The 23444-nt window shown below is 40.9% G+C and overlaps 1 protein-coding gene across 2 annotated transcripts in view; it reads left to right on the top strand.

Moving 5' to 3' along the window:
* The window catches only part of SORCS3 (sortilin related VPS10 domain containing receptor 3), a 586644-nt gene that overhangs the window by 481000 nt on the left and 82200 nt on the right, over positions 1-23444 (top strand). For both annotated transcript variants that reach the window (XM_077877720.1, XM_077877721.1), the window contains exons 9-12: positions 6578-6757; positions 16403-16549; positions 17997-18099; positions 22356-22432. In XM_077877720.1, the coding sequence (XP_077733846.1) occupies positions 6578-6757; positions 16403-16549; positions 17997-18099; positions 22356-22432 (507 nt within the window). The remainder of the gene's footprint in view (positions 1-6577; positions 6758-16402; positions 16550-17996; positions 18100-22355; positions 22433-23444) is intronic.

Genomic DNA, 23444 nt, shown 5'->3' with positions numbered 1-23444 from the left:
ATTGGCCCTGGAGAAGTATTTCAAGCATGTTCTAAACCATATTCCCAGCATAAATCCTATTCTTTCTCTGCATCATGTGCATATTTTATGTATTTTTAACCTTCCGAGGAAAACAAACAGTTTGCTCCCCTGGGCAGTGTGGCTGCAGGTGGAGACAAATGAAGCCTGGAATTGATCACAACCCTGGAACACTCCATTAATGATCAGCAACCCCATGGCACTTTATTGTGGTGGAGTACCATCCGTGTGGACCCTTTTATAGAACTTCATCCAGAGCAGCTTCATTAATATGAGGGCTGCTGTGAAAATAGCTGGATGGTTATTGATCCCCTTTATTAGCCAGCATTGGCTCAGATTTTCATAGCCTAGGCTGAGGAGGTAAGGACAGAGGGGGTGGAAGTGTTTAAAAATGAAAATGGCTTTTAAGCAAGTTGTTGCTGTTCTATGAGCTGCGATTGCTGTTAGGTGTCGTGCTTAAAAACAAAAACAAGGAGAAGCTCCCTGTCATCACTGCCCTCACACCTCTCCCTCCTCCCAGCCTGTCTGTTCAGAATACAGTCTCCTGGGGCACTCCGTGGCTTTGAGGGTTTTGCAGAGAATGAAATGAACACCATCAATAATGAATGGCATTATTAGGAGCCTTGTGTGGAGTCCTCCATAACCAGTCCCTGGGAGTCCAGTTGACATGGAAGGCACCCACACTACCAGAGGGCAAAGAGGCACAGGACAGGGACCCCGGCGGCCTGGCGTAAAGGCAATGGAGCTTCTGAGCAAGAAGTCCTGAGCTATCTTTCCAGCTCTTCCACTTGCTTACCCATGAGCTCAGGTCTTCTTATCTGTGAAATGGGTATCACAATACCGTTGACCTATACTAAGCCCTGAGCTTCTGGAGAATGTAAGGTTTAAGAAACACTCCCTACTCTTGTGTTCCTGGATGTGGCTCACTGCAAAAACCACTCATTCCCATGCACCTACTAAGATGCAGACGCCTGCCTTCGACAAGATAAAATTCCCATTCTTTATCTCATAAATGGTTAACTGAACTCTTTGCCCTCACTGACCAACCTGGACAAAATGCTGGCTCGTTTGACTTGACCAGACTTAGTTTGGCTTTTCACCTTCCCCCAAGCCCTTAACTTTGATTCAGTCTTGAGCAGATGTGAGCACTGGGTACTCTTGCCAGCACTAGAACTCAGAACAACCCCTTGTTAACAGGCTTTCTGAAAATCACCTGACTATAAGGAGGACGGTTTTCTGTTCAATGGCCCCCTGTCCTGCCACCTGCTAACCCTGCTCACACACCAGGTTGTCTCTAGCCTTATTTTATTTTCTCTGTGAAAAGTAGTTCTTCTCTGACTTTACTCTGAGGGCTTGCAGATACGGCAGCCAGAGTGTTCTTCCTATTGCAATGACAGCTAGAGTGTTCTCCCTATCACAATAGTCTTTGCAAATAAAGGCTCTCCCTACCTAAGTCTAGGTTTGCTTTTAGTTGACAGTAGAATATGTTTAATCCCATTTTGAATAATAAAGGGGAGAAGAGGGAAATATGCTTGAGAAAATTTATTATAATGATAATGACAGTGATATTAACCTTTTCCTTAATTTCCTTAGGACAATTTTCCTTAATTTTTACATTGCCCCAAATACTGATTTAATCCTTTGCTGTGTCACAGCCGCACTTCTTAAATTGTTATCTGTAATTCTAATTTCTTTTGTCACTTCCTATCTACTCTTCAGCCTAGTTCCAGCTATCTTCTGCTTTCCCCTCTTTCCACTATTCCACCAAAAATCCTCTAGCCATTGTTACCAGGGACCATCTCCAGCCAAGTGCAATAGACATTTCTCCATTTGACACTTGGAAAAAAATCCATACCTGATACTCTTCTCTTTGGAATATTTTATTCTCATTTCTTTTTCTGGTTCCTCTTCCCCTGCCACCCTTAAATGTTAATGATCCTAAGTTCTGGCATTCTGCATGATTCCTAGGTGACTTCATCCCTTCTCTCCATATTGGTGACACCTGTGTCCATAGCCTCCTCCCATATTGATTGAACTCTGGACTGCTTATTTGAAGTAGCTCCCTTGAAAGATCCCATTTTAAAACTCTAGAACTGAGCTCGGTGTTTTTATATTATATCCCTAAAATTTCATCCTTCTCCTGTGTTTACTTACTCCCTCTCTTTATTCATATGAAAACTTTTATTGGATATCTACCAAGTGCTAAATACTTAGAAAGTGCTAGAAGTGAAGTGATAAATAAGAAAGACACAGTGTCTTCTCTCTGGGAACTTACCATCTAATGAGAGAGACTGACATAGAATAAATGATTATGCAAGTTTTTAGCTATGGGTGTTTAATTATGATTATATGTGTACACTAAAAAGAAGCAGAGAATTTTGAAAGTCAGAAATCAGGCATATTAAAGATACTCCCTTTTCCTTTATCCCCCTGTGGGTTCTGCCTCCATATCTCACCCATCCATTTCATAGAGTTCTCATAGAAAACCTGCTTCCTTTGTTCAGGCTCTTATGTTTCACTACTTAGATTATTGCAGTCACTTCATAAGCCTTCCTCCTTGTCCACTAAGTCTACCTTCACGCTGCCTCCACAACAAATGTGATCTTGCAATGAAGCTGGTCTTCCCCAGCCAGATTTCTGCATTGGTCATTGCTAATTTTTCCTTTTTTCCTGCTTAAAATCTTGTGCCAATTTTGTATCTCCTTCTGGGTAAAACTTAAGTGTGCCATGCGGAGCCCCTTATGGTGTGGCCACTGTCTGTCCTCACCTCCCTCAGGGAAAAACTGTTTTCAAGCCACTCAAGTTCCATATGTCTCCATGGATTCCCCTGCCCCCCATCTATAAGCCTTTGTATTCCTATCAGTACTGTACTGAAGACTTTAGTCAGGTTCACAGAAGGACAAGAGTGCATGATATCCCCACCACCATGAGGCACCTGCTTGAGGTCAGGTTGTATTTCTTGTTCCTCTCTGTACTTCTATTATAATGCTTGGCACATGGCAGGTGCTGAATAACCTATGTATTTTTATAATGAATGAAGTTACATTTAGCCCAGATTACACAAAAATGCTTCAATCATGGGGAAGTATTTTCACCATTGTTTACCTACGAAGTCTCACATTTAGGTTTGTGAAAGGCAAATATGATTCTTCCAAATTAAAGGGTTATTTATAATTGTTATCCAAATAAAGGCAAGAATGTGGTTATATCTGATGCTGTCCAAATTCCCATTTAGTAAAGTCCCGATCAGAACTGGCTTACCGCTTTTCCCCCTTGAAGCTCTCTCTCTTCATCACCACTTACATCTTGCCCTACTTGTTCTTAGGAGTAGCAAGAATGTCTTCAATTTTGTAGGAAGGAGGTGACACATGCTTAGAGGTTAGATTGAGATCACAGGATTTAAGAAATATACTTTATTATCATTCAGATCCCTGTTAGACCAATATTACTGATAATGCTTTTATTTGTTCTTGAAAACTTAATATTCTGGTTATTATTGGTAGATCCCTATTCAACTATAAGATCTATCTGGAGAGAGGACACATAGTTCAGAGCTTTTTCAAAGAGTGATTTTCCAGACTGCATGCACCTGACTTATCTGGAAGGCTGGTTCGGATGGTAGAGTTCAAGGCTTCACAACCAGACATACAGAATCAGAACCTCAGGCAGTGGGACATAGGAGTCCGCATGCTATGATCTCCAGGTCATTTTGGTGCATATTGAGTTATACACTCACGATAACCGAGTTTAGCTTCCTGATTCTGATAGTCTTGGGTTTAAATCTTAGTGATATCATTTATTAGTTAAGTGATTTAGGGAAATTAAGAATCTCTGGAGCAAACTTCCCAGTCCTAGATGCTAAAGAGCACTCCATCCCTCAGAGCCTGCAATACCTGAGCACCAGGTGATATACCCCAGCACATCTCCCAACTAAGATACACTCACAGCAAACCTGGCTGCATTTAATCCTGACCATGCCCCAGTGTTTTAAATTGTTTTTTTCCCACTTTTTTACATTAGTTTAGTCTAAAATAACTTAGCTCATTCATTTTTATAACCAAAACATCTGGGAAAAGCCGGGCATTTCTATTGCATTTTTAACAGGGTAAGTGAATTTAATCTGTATTTCCTGCAGCTGCTATTTCCCCTCCTACTGGGTTCTTGGGCTTTCATTCCACACCAACACAACACAATTTCATCACAGGGTTTTTAAGAGGAAGCCTTATTTCCATTTTCAAGCAGCTCAGCAGGAACCTGTAATTCCATAAGGTATGTAAGCACAAATGAGCTAGCGAGGTCTTAGTCAAGGCGACCTAGGGAGTTCAAGGCCAGACACTGAAGGTTTGACAGATCCTCCAATAAAAAGATCCAGAACGCATCTCACTTTTCCCACCTCATCGTTGTCTAAATCGAATGAGCTTGCTCCTTTTTAAAAACATCTTGGAGAAACTCTCCATAGTTGTGACATTATAGACATTGCTACCTCCTTTTATTGCTGAAATCATTTCTGGGAAAGGTTGGTTAAACAAGGTAAGAGCCTGGTGCTTTACTTACTGTCAACTCTAATTCCCCATGCCCGTACTATGTATGGGTGCTTACCACCACAGTGACAGGGGTCCTCTCCTGCTTTCTCAGGATGCCATTACTCCTTGGCATATACACCTGTTTAGTTATACATTTTTTAACTGCTTCTATTGTGCCCAAGATTGTGAATCCGAGAAACCACCAAGGAGCCAACACCGATGCAAGTACATGAGGGTTTATTTACAAGCTCGAGCGTGGGTCCAAGTATATTCCATACAGCAGAGCAGGGACTTGGACCCCGAAGTGGGTTACAGCTGGGTTTTTTATGGGCTGGTCTAGGGGATCTTCAGAAGGGGTGGAGGAATTTTTTCAATTCCAATATGGGGGCAAAGGTGGGGGAGTTTCTTAAGATCTGATATGGGATTCTCTGCCGAGGGCATTCTGAGCTTTATTGTCTTTCCGATATGGGATTCCCTGCCTAGGACAATCACAGTTTTCCCTGTAAAGTTCAGTTCTTATTCCCAGGGACCTAACATGGCTGTACTTGTGCTAATGCTAAACTTGAGGTGGAATGGCCTTAATTTTTCTTGGCCTCCACACTTCCATTATGTCAAGTGTTTATATCTGTGTCATTTCCTCCTGACAGTGTGAATTCCTTGGGCAAGAACTAGATTTTGTGATAATCTTTGTATGGTGCCTTGCCATATATGAAAACTGGCTTTTGTAAACTGTTTTGAATTGTGAACTGGTTAGATTTGATTTTGGAAATGTTCTAGTCCAGGTATACAAGCTAAAGTGACTTCAGGGACTAGAAAGTTCATCACCTATCACATTGATATGTGAGAGGCAGATCATAAGAACTTTTGGGTGCTTGAGGTTGAGGCTGAAGTTTCATGAGTGCTGACTTCGTCTAAAAGACTACACCAAAAAAAAAAAAAAAAAAAAAAGACTACACCAGCAGGTATTCAGTAGAGGCTGTGATCAGACCAAGCATTTGTGATTCATATTCGTCTCATGGGTCATAGGATTGCAGCTTCTAATCTGGAGGCTGTGTATCCAAATGGTTAGAAGCTAACAATTAAGTTAGAGCTCTACTGCTTCTGTCACTTACTAGGTATGTAACATGAAGCAAGTTGGCAAACCTCTGCATACCTTAGTTTATGCTTCAGTAAAATGGAAATTATACTACCTCTGTGGGAGAATTATTTGGATTTTTAACTGAAATAGTACATTTAGATGACTTAGAGTGGTGCTCCGATGTCAGCTATTTTTATTGGTAGCCCAATCTTTTCAGTGTTTTGGTGAGAAAATTGAAACTCAGGGACACAAACACCTTCCACACCATATAGCTAACTTATAGCAGAGTTTCTGTTATGACCCAGAACACTAAATTCCAGGTTGAGTGTCCTTTCTGCAACTATGATTTTCAAATATTATCTTATTAGCAGCAGAACCTCCCTCACCTTTTATTCCCCAAATATTATGCAGAAGTCCAGGATAAAACAAATTAAAATGGTGCCGATCTGGTTGAAACAGTGTTGGAAGCCCAGAGCCCTACCCATTGGCTCTGCCTCCCTGCCACCTTTCTTGCAATCTCCATGACTCTGAAGATCCCAAAGAGAAGTTTCAAAACCACTACACTAAAAAGTTTGAAAATATGAATGAAGATCTAAAGCCAGGGATAAGCCCTGTCTTCTTTGCATGTGCGAGTTTCCTCTTGCAAGGCTGTATGTCTCCGTTAGCACTAACACTAACTTTCAGGTATAAAAATAAAAAATGAAAGTGGATGAATCCCTTGAAGCCGTGGAAAATGATACCCACCAAAGCCCCTTACACCCATCTTACTGTCACTTAGCAAGGAACAGAAATCACGAAGCTCTTAATTTATAGCCTTGGTCCGACACAGAATTGTTTAACATTGCCTATAACTCAAGCTTTTTCCCAACCATTCATGAGTCATGGTAATTACTCTGGGTCCCAATGGGCAGAGAGATATGGAGATCTGCTGCCTTACAGGTTTTCCATCTTCTTATAGGACATGCACATCATCAGTACCGATGAGAACCAAGTGTTTGCAGCCGTTCAAGAATGGAACCAGAATGACACGTACAATCTGTACATCTCAGACACGCGTGGCATCTACTTCACCTTGGCCATGGAGAACATTAAGAGTAGCCGAGGTCTAATGGGAAACATTATTATTGAATTGTATGAGGTATGTAGCCAAGATGATCCTGCACCTGGAACTGCCTTTTTTTTTTTTTTTTTTTCCCACGAGTTTTAATGGAATAAACACAAGCATTGCAGTCAGCCAGTCCTGGGTTCAGATGATGGCTATACCCTTTAGCGATTGTGTGACTTCAGGCAAGGAACTTAACCTTCCTGTGCCTTAATCTCCTCACCTGTAAAAATATTTACCTAATGAGATGCTTGTGAGAATGAGAGATAATGTATAAAAAGCATCTAGTGTGGTGGTTGACTCAGCAAACTTGAACAAATGGTAGCTGAAGCTGATGCTCTTTTGTGTATGAGCATGATTACAAGCCAGATGCACAGGTATTTGACCTACATGGGCTTGCTTAAGTCCCTTTATTCAACTCTATGGACCCTGTGTGGAGGTATGTATCTATTTGTATACCTTAAATTATTTGGGAAATTACATTTTATGAACAAATTTTACAGGGAAAGAAAAGTGACTATCATTGTTAAGGATGAGAGTTTCCCTAAGATGCCACGAGATGCCAACATATGTGCCTGGTGAAGAACTGACCTTGATCTATGTTGAGTTGTTTAATATGATCATCTTCCTGAGTTTTCAGTTCTGTTGAGGTTTTGTTTTTCAATGTGATCACCAGTTCAAGAATAATTTATCTGGGAAACCAAGTGACTCCACATAGGGATTAGAGAAAAACTGGCTGTGGTCCTTTTTTATATCTCTAGTGGCAGTGTATGACCTCTAATTGTCCTGGCCACTGCACTCACCTTGGTATGATGGATTGATTCAAGTAAAGGGGTGTATTTCATTATCCAGCATTCACTAGTGACTGGTGGTCAAACCTATACCTGCTACGCTGTTTGAGATCATTCATTCTTGGAGGGAAGAGTTGTCTGCCATGAGTGGTAGCTTCAGATGGTATGGGTGAGCTGCTCCATTACAAGTTTCATCTTTGAGGAGTGAGAGTGGCTTTCAGAACTGAGGGATCCATGTAGGGGCTTCTGCTTTATAGTGGTCTCTTCTGAGCAGTGCCCATCAGAGTTCTAGCATCCCCACACTGGTATCTAAGTTACTGAGGGTGCTGGAAACATGTAAGATTCTAGTTATGTTATAAGGTAGGATTGCCACACAAAGGTCTGGGGTGAATAGAAGCACATTCAAAAAGATAGAGAGAAGTGAATGGCCCTGGATGTAAAACAAATCAAGAGAAATACTGTGATTTCCTAGGAGGTTGTTGACAAATGCCTATTCCTGTAACAACAAGGCCTCAGTTTGGGAAATAGCCCAGTTTTCTTTGCTTGTTTGTTTGTTTTGTTTTTTTTTAGAATTACAAAAACTGATGATTAAGATGTGTAAAGGGCTTTGGGAAGCTTACATTTCCATGTATCTGATCATACCTGGAGGCAGAAATACAGTTTGTTATTGGGGAGTAAGTCACCTCTGGTGGGAAGGTTTGGATGAAATGTTCCTAAGACTGAGGCCATTGCAACCAGGTTCCTGTAAATGAGGCTGTAGAGATAAGAGGATTATTCATTCTCCTGTGGCCAGACCTTAGTAGGGCAGGATAGACATTGCTGCAGATGACCTTTCAACTGAGAAATCCCTTTGTCTCTGATCCTATTGATAAGGTGGGTGAGTTTGGCACTGTGCTGTTCCTTTTGTAATAAAGAGTACTTTGGTCATTGTGAACAGTGAGACACTCTGAAGTGGAGCATGCATGGATCGAAATGAAGAATGTGCCTAAATGTATGTATTTCTTTTTGTCTTACTGAAGTCAGTCTTGCATTTTCATTCTCTTTGGGAGAAAAAATAATGCATGACGTTCATCTTATCTATAGAGAAGAGAGATACCAGGCAAAGCAACTTCTCTAAAGCCAGTTCTATTGAGGTTGTTCTCCGTTTAATTTTTATCAAGGTTCATGGTGCCCCTGCTTTATGTTAAAGCCCATGAGGAAGACAAGAGAGATACTGATTCTTACCCTCAGGAAGTTTTCAGTCTAGTTTGTCAGACTTGGAGGAAGTCAGTGAACAAAGGTTTTGTTTTTTGTTTTTTTTTTTTACCTGCCCAGACTGGAGTCAGTTGAGACAAAGGGTGAGACAAATGGAAGTCAAATATCAGTTTGATTGCTTTTAAAAGTTATGTAGGAGCAAGTGAGCTTGCTAATACTGCCTGCCAGAACTGGATGCACCACTGCCATGAGGTACAGAGAATGTGATCTTTGCAGGTAGATCCCTAAAATAGTGAACATTCAGATGTGCTGTATATGCCTAGTTCCTTTTTGCAATGTTACCAATCTGATCGTAAGTCTTTTTTCCCTAGGGAGGAAGAACTGGAAGATATTCCATATTTTATGACTGGCATGAGTCAAGAACTAGATGGATAGTATAGATTTGTAAGGCCATGAGCTAGCCAATCTAATTGCATAGAATAGATGCTCACAGGTACAAGAATGAGTGCCTGATAGGTGGTTGGAGTTCAGATTCTAGAAGGCATTTAATACCAAGAAAATAAATTGTATCCTGACACTATCTAGACCATGACCATATTGAAGGTTTTAACAGAGGGTGATGCCGTTTTGCACCTGGAGTTGCATTCTGTGATTTGGAGATAAAGCTGAATTTAATTGGTCTCTAGGGGTCATTAGTTTTTAACCTCCTTCACTAGAGACTCTCATAGAAACTGAGATTGTATACCATATGGCCAGTTAACAAAGAGACTATAATTTTTCTGGACTCTGAATGCCCTTGAGTAATGCAGCTGGGAAAAGTAGTAAGCTTTCACATTTTCAATTCAACTAAATTAATACAGTCTCATAAACTATATTTTGTTTGATGAGATGAAGCTGGTGCCTGAGACTCATAATCTACTGGAAAGATATGTGACCCTATTAGGGTAGTTAGGGATCACAAACTAACTTGTATTAAAACTGTGATTTTCCATGTTGTAGAATCACTAGAGAGGAAGGTTAATTCTAACTTGAGGAATTTGGAGAGACTTGGAGATGACCTGGCTTAAAAGATAAATTATTGGAGTCTGGGAGAAAGGCATGTCTGGTGGAATCCCAGCATGAAATGAGAACCAGAGTCTGATGAGTAAATGCCCACTTTCATGGAATGTTGAATTATTTTGCAGAACAGTGGGGATTAATATTGCAAAGGTAGTAAAAAAGAGCTAGATTGAAGAGTTGGGCATTTATTTGGTGGGCTAACATTTCTATCTGTCCTTCCCCTACATCTAATACCTAGAAATGATACTTGGATGCATGATGCAATCTCCTATCCCAAGTTAATATATAACTTTATATTATGATGTGATAGGGTATTACACCTGTTTAGCCTTGTCTGAAATTTTAGAGATACCTTTACATAACACAGATGTGAGGTGGCTTGGGATGAGCACAGCCACTTAAATCTACTTAGTACTGTATCACTCCATCTTGCATGTGGCCCTCTCAAGCTTCTTCTTGACCATGAGAAAGGACAAAGAAAATAGAAAACTTACTTGAGAATTCACCATGAAGGTCTTGACACTAAAAGATCTTGGAAACCATGGGTAGGAATCCACCCTCTCTGAACTCCCTAAAACTGAATAAAGCAGAGACATTGTTTCCTGGCCTGTTGTTGAGAGTTTCTTCTCATTCTTCTTTAATCTCTGCTTCCAAGTACAATATTGTCAGGGCTGTAATTACATAATAAGGTGAGAAAATAATTCTTGCAGGCCGCCAAATAATAATCTCTCTATTAAGGTATCAGAGCCCTTTCCATCAAAACCAGTTTGGTGATGACAATGAATATAATCTGTTAATGTGTTTTCACCATTATTCTGTGATACTCTTTTCACGTAGAGCTGTGTTGTGGTTTCCTCACATCACTAACTCCAAACTACATTTCTTCTTCATTGCTTTCCACTGATAAATCAAGAAACTAATATATTTTCCAACACCCTCAGTTATATTATAGAAACATGCTCTGAGCTGTTGATTGGATGCATATTCTTCAATATTTTCCTGGATATTAAGCATCCAACTCACACCTCATTATAATAATAGCAGCATATCAGGTAATGCCTTAGATTGGTGTCATTGAATAAATATATAATGCAAGCTGTAGATGCACTGCTAAATATTCTATCACTCACAGTGTTGAAAGTAAAAGAAACAGGGGAAATTAATTATAATATTTTTTATTTAACCAAAATATCTAAAATATTATCATTTTAGTATATGCTCCATTTGAAAAATTACTAATGAGGTATTTTATATTTTTCCATACTAAATCTACAAAATTCTGGGTTTATTTTACACATCCCACATCTCTCGATTCATATGCTAAATTTTCATCAGAAATACTCCATCAGTATTTACATTTCATAAAATTTGTGGTAGAAAGGTAGATTCACATACCCAGGTTATTCCAAACATACTTAAAAGTTTGCCAATAAAGAATTGGGTATCAGTTTTTCAACTGAAGTTCAAATTGGTTCAAATAAAATATAGCTAAACTTCAGTTCCTTGGTTCCACTGGCCACATTTCAAGTGGTGAGTAGCCATGTGTGGCTAGTGGCCATAGTATTGGTTCGCATAACCTTAATGATTCATATACTTTTGCCATATCTCTTTGTGGTAGGTGTCACCCCCTCTCGTGCCTGTGAGAGTACAGATATGCAGAGAATTTAGTAACTTGGGTCAGATCACACAGATAGTAAAATGGTAGAGCTATGCTTTAACCAGCCAATGTATATTTGAATAAAAAGCCCAGGCTCATTAGGGAAATACAAATCAAAACCACAATGAGATACCACCTCACACTAGTGAGAATGATGAAAATGAGCAAGACAGGAAACAACAAATGTTGGAGAGGATGTGGAGAAAGGGGAACCCTCTTGCACTGTTGGTGGGAATGTGAACTGGTACAGCCACTCTGGAAAACTGGAGGTTCCTCAAAGAGTTAAAAATAGAGCTACCCTGTGACCCAGCAATTGCACTGCTGGGGATTTACCTCAAAGATACAGATGCAGTGAAATGGCAGGACACCTGCACTCCAAGGTTTATAGCAGCAAAGTCCACAATAGCCAAACTGTAGAAGGAGCCTCGGTGTCCATTGAAAGAAAAATGGATAAAGAAGCTGTGATCTCTGTATACAATGGAATATTACTCAACCATTAGAAATGACAAATACCCACCATTTGTTTCAATGTGGATGGAACTGGAGGGTATTATGCTGAGTGTAGTAAGTCAATCGGAGAAGGACAAACATTATATGGTCTCATTCATTTGGGGAATATAAAAATTAGTGAAGTAGAATAAAGGGGAAAGGAGAGAAAATGAGTGGGAAATATCAGTGAGGGAAACAGAACATGAGAGACTCCTAACTCTGGGAAACAAACAAGGGGTAGTGGGCAGGGGGATGGGGAGACTGGGTGACCAGCACTGAGGGGGGCACTTGATGGGATGAGCAGTGGGTGTTATGCTATATGTTGGCAAATCGAACTCCAATAAATAAATAAATAAATATATAAATGTGTGTGTGTGTGTGTATATATATATATATATATATAGTTGTTGTTCTTTAAAGCCCAGGCTCTTCCCACCATGCATTTTTTCCACATTTTTTTATTGAGGTATAATTTATGTATAGTAGAATTTTCCCTTTTTGATATGAAGTTCTATGAGTTTTGACAAGGGTATGCATTTGTGCTACTACCATAATTAAGATAGAGAACTGTCACCCCACAATATTTCTTCTGATGGCTTTTTTGTTTTTTAAAGATTTTATTTATTTATTCATGAGAGACAGAGAGAGAGAGAGAGAGAGAGGCAGAGACACAGGCAAAGGGAGAAGCAGGCTCCATGCAGGAAGCCCAATGTGGGATTCGATCCTGGGACTCTGGGACCATGCCCTGGGCCAAAGGCAGGCACTAAACCACTGAACCACCCAGGCGTCCCTGATGGCCTTTTTGTTTTCAACCATTCTTCCACCCCAAATCACTAGCAGACCAGTCTGATTTCTTTCTCTCTCCTGTTTTGCCTTTTCTAGATTTTATGTAATTGGGTTTATACAGTAGATCGTCTTTTGATTTTGGCTTCTTTTACTTACAATCATGCATTTGAGATTCACCCATGTTGTTGAGTATCTGTACGTATTCCTTTTTCTTAAATTGCTGAGTGGTATTCCATTTTGTGGATGTGCTCTGATTTTTTTATTTATTCACCAGTTGAAGGACATGTAAGTTGTTTCCAGTTCTGCATGATAATGAATAAAACCTCTATAAACATCCACGTGAACATAGGTTTTTATTTCTCTTGGGTAAATACCTATGAGTAGGATTACTTGGTTGAATATAATAAAATATATTTATAAAAAGCCACCAGGCTGTTTCTAAAGAGGTATTCTCATTTTGCATCCCCACCAGAGATGTATGGGAGTTCTGGATGCTCACATCTTCACCAATACTTGGTATTATAGGGTATGTGAGTGCATTTAGCCACTGTGAGGGGGGCCTACTGATACCTTATTGTGGGTTTAATTTGAATTTCATAATGACTATGTGGACCTCACCAGGATGGATAAAATGAGACTGTCTGAGTCATCTTTAGTATTCTGGTTTCTTTGCCCGTCTTTTTGATGTTCTATTCCTTTCCCTTTCCTTGTGCCTGCTTCCCACCCTTTATCATGAACTTAAGTGACCCATCGTTGGCCAGATGGACAGCTGCTTATAGCCTCCACAGGGACATCTTTCCCAAACTCACCTTTGTCGGCCCCTCACCACAGGTCCCACTCTAGGGACAGCTCAAGGCAGACCACAGTAATTGCTTTTCTCAGCAGAGCCCTGGTTTCCTTGTCCTAAGGGCCCAGAGAGATGAGCAACAGATGACCGTGCCACCTGGATTCAGTGCTCTGCCAAGAGGTTGCTGTCAGGTTCTCTTCATACCTCAAATTGATTCCCAGAAGGAAAGTGGGCCATTCAGACCTATACTTGTATGACCCTCTTCTGTGGCCACCATCCCAAGCTTGTGCCCTTCTCTTTGAACTCTGGGCCAACAGCTACAAGCCATGCTTCTGATTTCAAACAACAATGGGAGATGGTTAGAGTTTATCAGATGTCAGGTAACTCCTTGGATGGAAGAGTTAAAATGAGTGTCTCATTCTTTTATTCCTTTATATTGTATACAGTGGGCTAAGTAGTGTTTCATGATACTTTTGCATCAGAGACATATAGTGTGCCTACATGTGTACACATGCATGCATATATGGATATGAGTACTATGCTGCAACATAAATACATCTCATACTTGGGTTGCGATAAAAAGTTTAAAAGTTGTTGGCCTACGGCACACAAAAGCAAAGTACCCTCCAAATTTATAGTCTATTCATACACGATATGGAGCCAAGAAGCAATTCAGTAATAATGTAAGAGTTTTGAGCAATCCAAATACAAATTGGAAGTGTTCTGGTTCTTTGGGTCTGGAGGGAGATTGCCCTGACTCATGTGCAACTGCAAGAGAAAGGCTTTTAGAGCTGCAGATAGCTTTCTGGGAAATCTTCAGTCCTGTGTCTTTTCAGACCCCATTTTCCATATTTTGTTCTCAAAAATATGGTGGTGTAGTGCTCAATGGGAAAATATGGTAGTGACCATTACATTTGCCCAAGATACTCATCCAGGAGGACACAAGAAGCAAAGCATCTGAATGGCTAGTAAATTCATGCTGTAATGCATCCAGCTAGGAGGCAGTAGATGAGGGTGACAGGAGCCCCACAGGAGCGGGCTTAGAAGTCTAAGTCAGACTTATATATTTTTCTCCTGGAGGTAGACACCAAGGCCCTTGGTATGCATTGGAGGGGGCCAGCTGACTCAGGGGGGAGAGTTCTCTAGAATCATTATCTGGTTGTCCAACAGAAAAGGTACTAGCTCTGTGGCTAAAGAAAATACCAGAAGGCATCCATCAGACAGTTGGTTCTAAAGGAACACAGATTCCACTGTCTCTGAGAAATAATTGGTAGTCAGGTTTAAGAAAAACAGTTTTGCAGTAGATTTTATTTTTTTATTTTTATTTTTTAAGACTCAATTCCAGCACCCAGCATCACACCCTGAGCAGAAGGCAGAAGTTCAACCACTGAGCCACCTAGGCGCCCCTGCAGTTGGTTTTAAAGACTGAGGTGATGAGAGAGCCTCAGAGCCCCTAGATGAGCATAGAAGATGCCAGTCTTCCTGAAATGGCACTGATTTTAAGCAGTTAGGGCAGGGAGGCTTTGCCCGGGGAAGGACAGAACTCTGACACCGTGCCCCTCCCCCTACCTTGGCTTCTGTCCCTACCCACCCTCTGTTCAAGTTAGAAATCTAATCAATTCCTTTTTTGGCCATTTGTCAAATTCCCCTGGTGGTGTCCTTCCCAGATAAATTCTGTTCTCCTCTTGACATTCTTTGTCCATTTTTGTTGTTTGTTTTTATCTGGTTTGGCATTCTTTTACAAGGGCAATCAGGTTATTATTTTTTTTTTTAAAGAGCAAAAATTAAAACAAACTTCTTATTTCACCAACCAAATGTTGTCATTAAAAAATAAAAGAGTTCACTTCTGTGATATTCTTTCCCACTGGTATTATCTCCACTAACCATGATCCTCAAAGAACGGGGAATAAATACACTTAAAATTCTGAGATATCTATTTCCAGAAAACCTGTCAGTCAACCTCATGTTTATATATTTTTAAGTGATTTGACTTGCCTTTTGGCTTTGGAACATGCTGGGGTTATTACAGGAAGTTAGGGACTCTTTCTTTGATGTAGAGTGTTGTCATTCAGAATATCTGTTCTTATTTCCCAAAATGTAAACATAGAAGAAATAAAAGTTTGAGTTGAATCTGTAGTTACTCTAGAACTTTTCTGAATTATAAATTTATTTTCATTCTCTAGCTTCTTGTTTTGTGGTCATGCTCTTCTCCCTTCTAAATATCAAAGGGATGCAAATTCCAATAGATCGGGAACTCTGGCAAGAATGCTCTGCATTATCTCATGTGTTTATTGTTAGCCAACTGAGGAAAAAGAGGAAGGGCAGGATTGATTCTGTCTATTTCAAAGTGACGATTGGCTGAGACCCAAAGATGACATGGAAGTTGTGCGAGATCACATAGAAAGCCAATGGCACAGCCAAAGATGGATGCCGGGTCACCAAACTGGGTCATCTGCCTAAAAATATCTGCCTCACTACTAATCAGGATGCCTAAACTTCTAGCATTAAGGATAATACCTTTATGCTTTCAAAATCTGGCTCCAACCTCCTCCTGAGCAAAAGTATGTGTTCCCCGAAGGGGCAACTTCTTTAGTCGTTATCAACCACTGCCAACTCAGAGAGAATGTTAAGAGTTAATTAAGGATAAGATACTATGAACAAAATGCAGAAACATATAAAGTGGGAAAAAGCAGATGGGTAAAAGGACAGTGGGACATCTGAGTCAGGAGCAGGCGGTAGAGGGCACAGAGATAATCTTAAACTTCTCTCAAAGGCCACATGGTATATGGCATTTCTCACCACGTTCCTCCTCTTCCCTTCTTTGGTACCCCCAATGCCCTGTGGAAAACGCTGGGGCTTCTCCCAGGTTATCAGCATTTGGCCCAACATGGTTCTCCATCTCTTCCCCTTTTTCCTAGGTAGCAGGTATCAGAGGGATATTCTTGGCCAATAAGAAGGTGGATGACCAGGTGAAGACATATATCACTTATAACAAAGGCAGAGATTGGCGCCTACTTCAAGCTCCAGATGTGGATCTGCGTGGAAGTCCGGTACACTGCCTGCTGGTCAGTCACCCAGTCTCACATGAAGTCCACTGGGCAAGCTGGTTGCCTGGGGATGTTGCATCAGGGGCTTTCTTCCATTAAGGTGTTAGGAACATGGCTGGTTCTGGGCAGGGCTTTCCTGCAACTCCCAGGGTGATGATCTATGGACTCAGACTGCCACACCATTTGGATGGAAAGTTCAGTTGAAGTTCACAGGCTTTTACTGAGAATATATTATGTGCTCCAACTCTCAGTAAGATAAATAAATGTTTAGCAGACAGTGCCTACATTCCAGGGTCTCAGGAAGAGCTCAGGAGTAGAAACACACCTGCTAACTGATACTATGATGCATTTTGGTAAGTGCTTGATAGATGTCAAAGTAAGCAGAAGTTGCCTTGCAAGCCCAGGAGAGGTCAGGCTGGTGTGTCCACGTGGGATAGCAGTTAATCTGCCAGCATTCCCAGGGAGCCAGGTGTATGGAATGTTGGGTTAGGCACTCTGGAGGACATGATGTATAAGAGGTTTTCTCTGCCCTTAAGTGTGGCAATTCTAGGTGGAGAGGGAAGACAGATCATTAACAGTGAAATTCATGACCCTCTGTGCATTCTTAGAGGATCTACGTGAGAAAGTCTTCCAGGGTTGGCTTTTGCCATTGTTAAAAAGATTTACTACCAACTTACCACACTCTGGACATTAGGTTAAAAACGGGGATATAGGGCAGACAGGGATTTTCCTTTTTTGTAGATTTCAGTATAACCCCCTGTTTTCTGCTGGGGGTGCCAGGAAAATCAGAGACAAGTATGTGCCTACCTCTAGCAACTGGTCATAGCACAGATTTTCTTTTTCCTTAGGCCTTACTTATGGCTTTGTCTTATTTTCTCTTATTTTCTTAACCTAATTTTCTTCTTTCCCCAATTTCACCATTCTCTTGTTCTTATTTATTATATAGGATATATCTTTATAAATCAATCATCCTTTTTAAGAACACCTAAATAAGGGTAAATTTTAGGTAAAATTCAAGAAACATTATAAACAGGAATCAAATAATAAAGGAGAAACAGACACAATCTGGTTGAAGAAGAGGGTAGAGGGCCTGGAGACTGCCTCACTTAGCTTCCGCTCTGCATCCCTCCCAGAGGCTGCCTACAACTCTGAAAAACTGGATGTGATGGTCAAGATCAGATACAGGGGAAGGTCAGGATCATTCTGTGGGAAGGAATGGTCAGGGAGGCTTCATAAGGCTGACCGTGAACAGGACCCTGATGGATGAGGCAGGAATGAGTAAGGGAGGGGAGGCCTACAGTTGTGATGGGGTCAGCTTCTGATGTGAGCATACCGGCTGCCTCAGACAGAAATGTCTCCTGCCCAAATCTGAGTGAGCGGTTGCTTTTGGAAGCCTCATCTCTGGTGGGGCGGGTATGTGTGTCAGAGGTTTGCTGGAATGAAGATGTTTTCTTCTCCATTTTAGCCCTTCTGCTCCTTACACCTGCACTTGCAGATCTCTGAAAATCCGTATTCTTCAGGAAGAATCTCCAGCAAGGAGACAGCCCCGGGACTTGTGGTGGCTACAGGTAAGGAAGACATTCCTTGTGCTTTTTCCTCCCTGATGGTTTCTGGAATGTATTTATCACCTCTTTGGACTCATTTGAGCATTGGGTAAAAGCAAGGGACACTCTCCCCAGAAAGTAGGTAGGGTCATGGAACCCCAGGGCCAATCTCATGACCCAGGAAAAGAGCTCCAGACACTTGTAACTTCAAGGTTACTGCATGTCCCACGTAGTCACAGGGCTATTCCCTGTGCTTAGCAAGAGGCCAGAGTTCCTCTCAAAGTAAACTGACTGATCAGAAAGCTTGTTTGTCATAGGGAATTCTTACTTTAAGACACCTTGATATATGAACTTGCCAGCTCACCAAATATAAGTTGGGGTAGCTTTCTCTTTACACAGAGGATTCTTTGCAAAGGCTTTCACCCCAGAGCTGTTTTTAATCAGGAGGCCTCTGGTGCATGTAAAGGTTTGTTTACACATGATTAACCACCTGGCTGAGAGCCTGGTGGGAAAGGGCAGAAAGACCTAAGGTTGCATTGTTGGAGCCACTGTCCACTGAACATCAATCAAAAATGAGGATAAAACAGCTCTGAAATGAAAATGAAAGCCTCTGGGGAATGTGCTCTGATTAGCATGCATTCGATTTACATGCACCTTCTCAGGAATACATTGATGGCATAAAGCAAGGCGGGCTTCTAATCTCAGAAGTTAGGGCTCTGGTGGGTAGGGTTTTTTTCTAATGAAAGCAGATAAGTGCACAGTGACTTCCTGAGATGGTCCATTCTGTCTTGTCGCAGCAAGCCGAAGCTCTGGCTCCTGGAGTCACAGCTCTCCTGGACAGGACTTCCTTCTCCATGCCCCCCAGCTGCATGAACTTTGAAAAATGTCAGGGACTGACCACGCTGATCAGATCTGGAGCGAGTGTCATCCTCTAGCATTCCAGTCATTCTTCTCAATCTCGTAGGGATTGAATCCCCATATTGAGCACCACTGGCTTCAGGACAGGCTTTAGCCCAGGTTAGTGAGAGATGGGGGCAGGCTTTGTTGCTGTCCTGGCTTGAGGAGTGATCCCCATACTCCCTAATCTTTGTGGTTTGGACCTTCCAATTCAGAGACTGCAACACTCTCTGCTTCTCCTCAAGGCCTAGAGGACACCCTGAAGTGGAGTAGAAGCAACATGGAAAACAGTAATAAAAAAAAAAAGAAAAGAAAAGAAAGAAAAGAAAACAGTAATCAATAATAAAAGTTAATATTACTTAATATGCCAACTATATAGCCAGACATTGTCTTGTGTGACTTAACCACTCTGAACTTCAATGTTTTCATTGGCAAAGTGAGGTTACCAGTACTGACATAACAGAATTGAAGGATTAAATGAAGAATTGGATTTAAAGTGCTTGGGCAGTACCTGGGACATATTGAGTGCTCAGTACTCGCCAGCTCTTACCATCATTGATGTTACAGAAATTTAACCCTGATCTTCTTATATCAGAGACTGTGACTTGTGCATCTCCTTCAACAGAATCCATAAATCATATGCATACACTATGCAAATGCTGACTGAATGAATGTACTCAGGAGCCCTGGTGTCCTGCTTTCAGAGCTGCGCTCTGACACTGGCCTTATGAATTTTGCTTAGTTCTCCAACCACTGGGCTTTGTTTCCTCCATTTATAAAACAGGTTTCTCTTTTTCCAACCTTGTGGGAGTTTGTAAAAATTAGAGATAGTAGAGGATGTCAAGATCCAGCAAAGTGCTCGGACCATAGTGAGATAGGATTAGTTGTAGATATTACCTGAGATCATCTTGTGCCCTAAACTAGTTGAATGTTAAGTCTTTATAAATTGACAAACATAGACAAGGTAAAGATTTATTTTTGAAAGTTTTTTTTTTTTTTTTTTTTTTGTCCACAGACACTTGACCCTTGAACAGCATGGGGGTTAAGGGTGCCAATCCCTGAGTAGTTGAAAATCCATATAAAACATTTGAGTTTCTGAAACTTAACTACTAACAGCCTACTGTTGTCCAGAAACCTTACCAATAACATAGTCTATTAACACATATTTTGCACATTATATGCACTGTATACTGTATTCTTACAATAAAATAGGCTAGAGGAAAGAAAATGTTATGAAGAAAATCATGAGGAAGAGAAAATACATTTATAGCTCTGTGCTGTATTTACTGAAAAAAAAATCACAGGTGGACTCACACAGTTCAAATTCATGTTGTTCAAGGATCAACTGTGTATCAGAATTTACTACTGCTTTTTATTCTCCCCTTTGTAACTCTTATAACTTTGTGTGGCCCCTTGCCATACAAATGTCCCTGGGATGTTGGGAGGGATATAACACAGCTGAAGAGATCCTGATGAAAAACCAGACCCAGATTGCTGGCAAATGTCTCCTCGTTCCCAGCTTCTCCTTACCCTATTTGCTAGTTCTCCCTGGGAGGTTGTTCACTATCAGGAAAATTATTATGAAGTCAGCCAAGGATGTCTTCAGTGGCCTGCGTGGAGCCTGTCTCTCCAGGGCCCTTTCCCACATCATGTCACCTGCCTCTGAGTGTCTGTGACCTGGGCTCCCTCCCCTCTGCTCCTGCTGCTTATGACCTCTCTGCCCCATCCCTCTTTTCTTTCTTCATCTTTGTCTTCCAAAAACTGTATCTGGTGAGTTGAATTCCAGATTCCAGACAAATCTCCACAGAGCTGCTCACCGTGCCTCTCCCTGCTCCTCTCACACCTACTGCCTGAGCTGTGAGCCCTGGGGTTATTTTTGGAAGCCTGAGTGTCAAAACAAGTTGGCTAGCTGTGTGCGCCCTGGTGCTGATGGGAGCTTGACAAGCTGTAGCCTGGCTTTAATTTCTCATTTTGAAGCATTAAATGTCAGGAGCTCAATTAACATTTTCATTATTGCATTTTTATTGTGCTCTTACTTAGGCTACAGATGTGTGGGAGCTAACATTCCCTTCCTGCTATTTTTAAAGAAAAAAAATATCAGCCGAAATGATAAATTCTTACATATTTAGGGTACTTTCCTGGTTCTTGATACCTCCCCAAATGCACATCAGCATCGGAAACATGATTTAATCATTTGTTGACTCATTCATCCATTCCACAATTATTTATTGAGCAATAAACTGCTACATTTGGGGCACTGTTCTGGGCTCTGAGGTGGAGGCGTGCATAGTGGGGAACCTTGGGCAACGTAGGTAGACTAGAAAATCTTGATCACTGCCTTTTCTAATAAACATAATCGCAAGGTGATGATGTGCAAGGGGAAGAAAAAGAATGAGAAAGAAGGAATAAAAGTGTAAAGCAGTGAAGTCAATAAGATTGGAACAAACCAGATGCCTTCTCCTGCCATACTTGATAGTCATGATCTGCTGAGTGTAGTCATTTTATTCTGGGCACCCTGTAAACTTGGTTACACAGTTTACATTTTTAAGTTGGGTACACACTCACATGTATACATAGAGATACATAGACACACAGACATGCATTCCAGTTTTCCTTAGGCTACAATTATACGTGAGGAGTAAAGTGTCCTTAGGCCCACCTTCTCCACGCATGTCTATTGTTCCACTCTTTGCCACCTTCAGGGACCACCTATCAAGATCAATTTTAAGAGACTATTGGTTACAGCATGAATAGTTCAAGGAAGCCAAGCTCATTAATATTGGGTCTTTGAGTCTTACCTTTTAAAGATGCATTCCTGTCATGTTATTTACTATGGTTCCCATATTGTTTTTTTCATCGTGGTGGGTTTTTTATATAACACCAAGAAAGCACTACACACATCAACTTTATTTGTATCTATCTATCTATCTATCTATCTATCTATTTATTTATTTTTAAGATTTTATTTATTTATTCATGAGAAACACAGAGAGGAGAGAGAGAGGGGCAGAGACACAGGCAGAGGGAGAAGCAGGCTCCATGCAGGGAGCCCGATGTGGGACTTGATCCCGGGTCTCCAGGATCACGCCCCAGGCCGAAGGCGGCGCTAAACTTCTGAGCCACCTGGGCTGCCCTGTATTTATTTTTTAAAGGAATTTTTAACAATTGATTATTATTATTATTATTGTTTTAGTCATCTCTATACCCAACATGAGGCTTGAACTCATGAACCCAAGATCAAGAATTGCATGCTTTCCTGACTGAGCCAGCCAGGCGCTCTACATCAACTTTTAACATAACTTGGAAAAACTTTACTCTCTGCTACCTCCCCCGCCCCACTCTCAAATCTGCAACCAATTATAAATGATGTGCTTATGTTTCAGGCAATATTGGCCCGGAGCTCTCATATACTGATATTGGTGTGTTCATCTCTTCTGATGGGGGCAACACATGGAGACAGGTAACTGGGAGAATCGGGGACAGGGAAGAGGCATTTAGGGCAAGTTCTGCCAACATCTCATTTCCCTATAGATTCCAATAGATTTTCCTATAGAGTCCTATGGTTGCAAAAAAAAAAAAAAAAAAAAAAAAAAACCAACATTGAAGCAGCTATTCAGTTTGGTCCATTTTTGCTGATAGGCAATAGAGTAAAATGGAATAAAATGGAAGCATTGGAGAAGGAATAGGAAGAACTGGAGTTTTCTCTCTCTCTCTTTTTTTTTTTTTCTATTCTTTCATCCAGCAGTAAGTAAGGAACAGCCACTAGATGCTGAGTCATGGGCTGCTTTCTGGGGATACAACCAATGAAATGATTCCTATCATTAATGTGACATAGGACCTGGGAAGATAGGTTCCTTTGCCCTGCTGGATCTGTTTCTTTATCTATAAGATGAGGGGTCAGAATACTAAAAACACAAAGCTGTCAATTTGGTGGATTAAATATTATGTAGGCCCAGCCTTCAGTAAGTGTGAAGCAGTTTAATAGATACATGACTGTGTGAAAAATTAATTCAATTTTACAAAAATTGGTAGCACACTGTCCAATAGAACTTTGTGCAGTGATGAAAATGTTCTGTGTCTATACCATCCCATGTGGCTACTTAACAGTTGAGATGTGGCTAGTGTGACAGAGGAGCTGAATTTTTTATTTTATTTTAATTAATTTAAATTTAAATAGTCTCATGTGGCTACTGTATTGAACAACACAGATTTATACAATGTCAGCTAGGTGTCAAATACAAACCTGTAGAGACAGTTGAATATTTTGGAGTCTCTTTTCTCAATGAGTTCATAATTAAGTAGAGAAAAAGCTTCATAAATAACTTACTCTAGTTTAGGGTGATTTTTTTAAAAGAGAGTGAGCACCCACGGGCAGAGGGGAGGGGCAGAGGGAGAGGGAAAGTATCTTAACAATTGTAAGAGAATTTTTTGTGGGGCATGATCTCACCATCCTGAGATCATGACCTGAGATG

Source organism: Canis aureus, chromosome 29 (assembly GCF_053574225.1).
Source record: "Canis aureus isolate CA01 chromosome 29, VMU_Caureus_v.1.0, whole genome shotgun sequence".
In the NCBI taxonomy this organism is placed as follows: domain Eukaryota; kingdom Metazoa; phylum Chordata; class Mammalia; order Carnivora; family Canidae; genus Canis; species Canis aureus.
The sequence above is the reverse complement of the archived record's forward strand: the minus strand, read 5'-3'. Positions and strand labels throughout refer to the sequence as shown.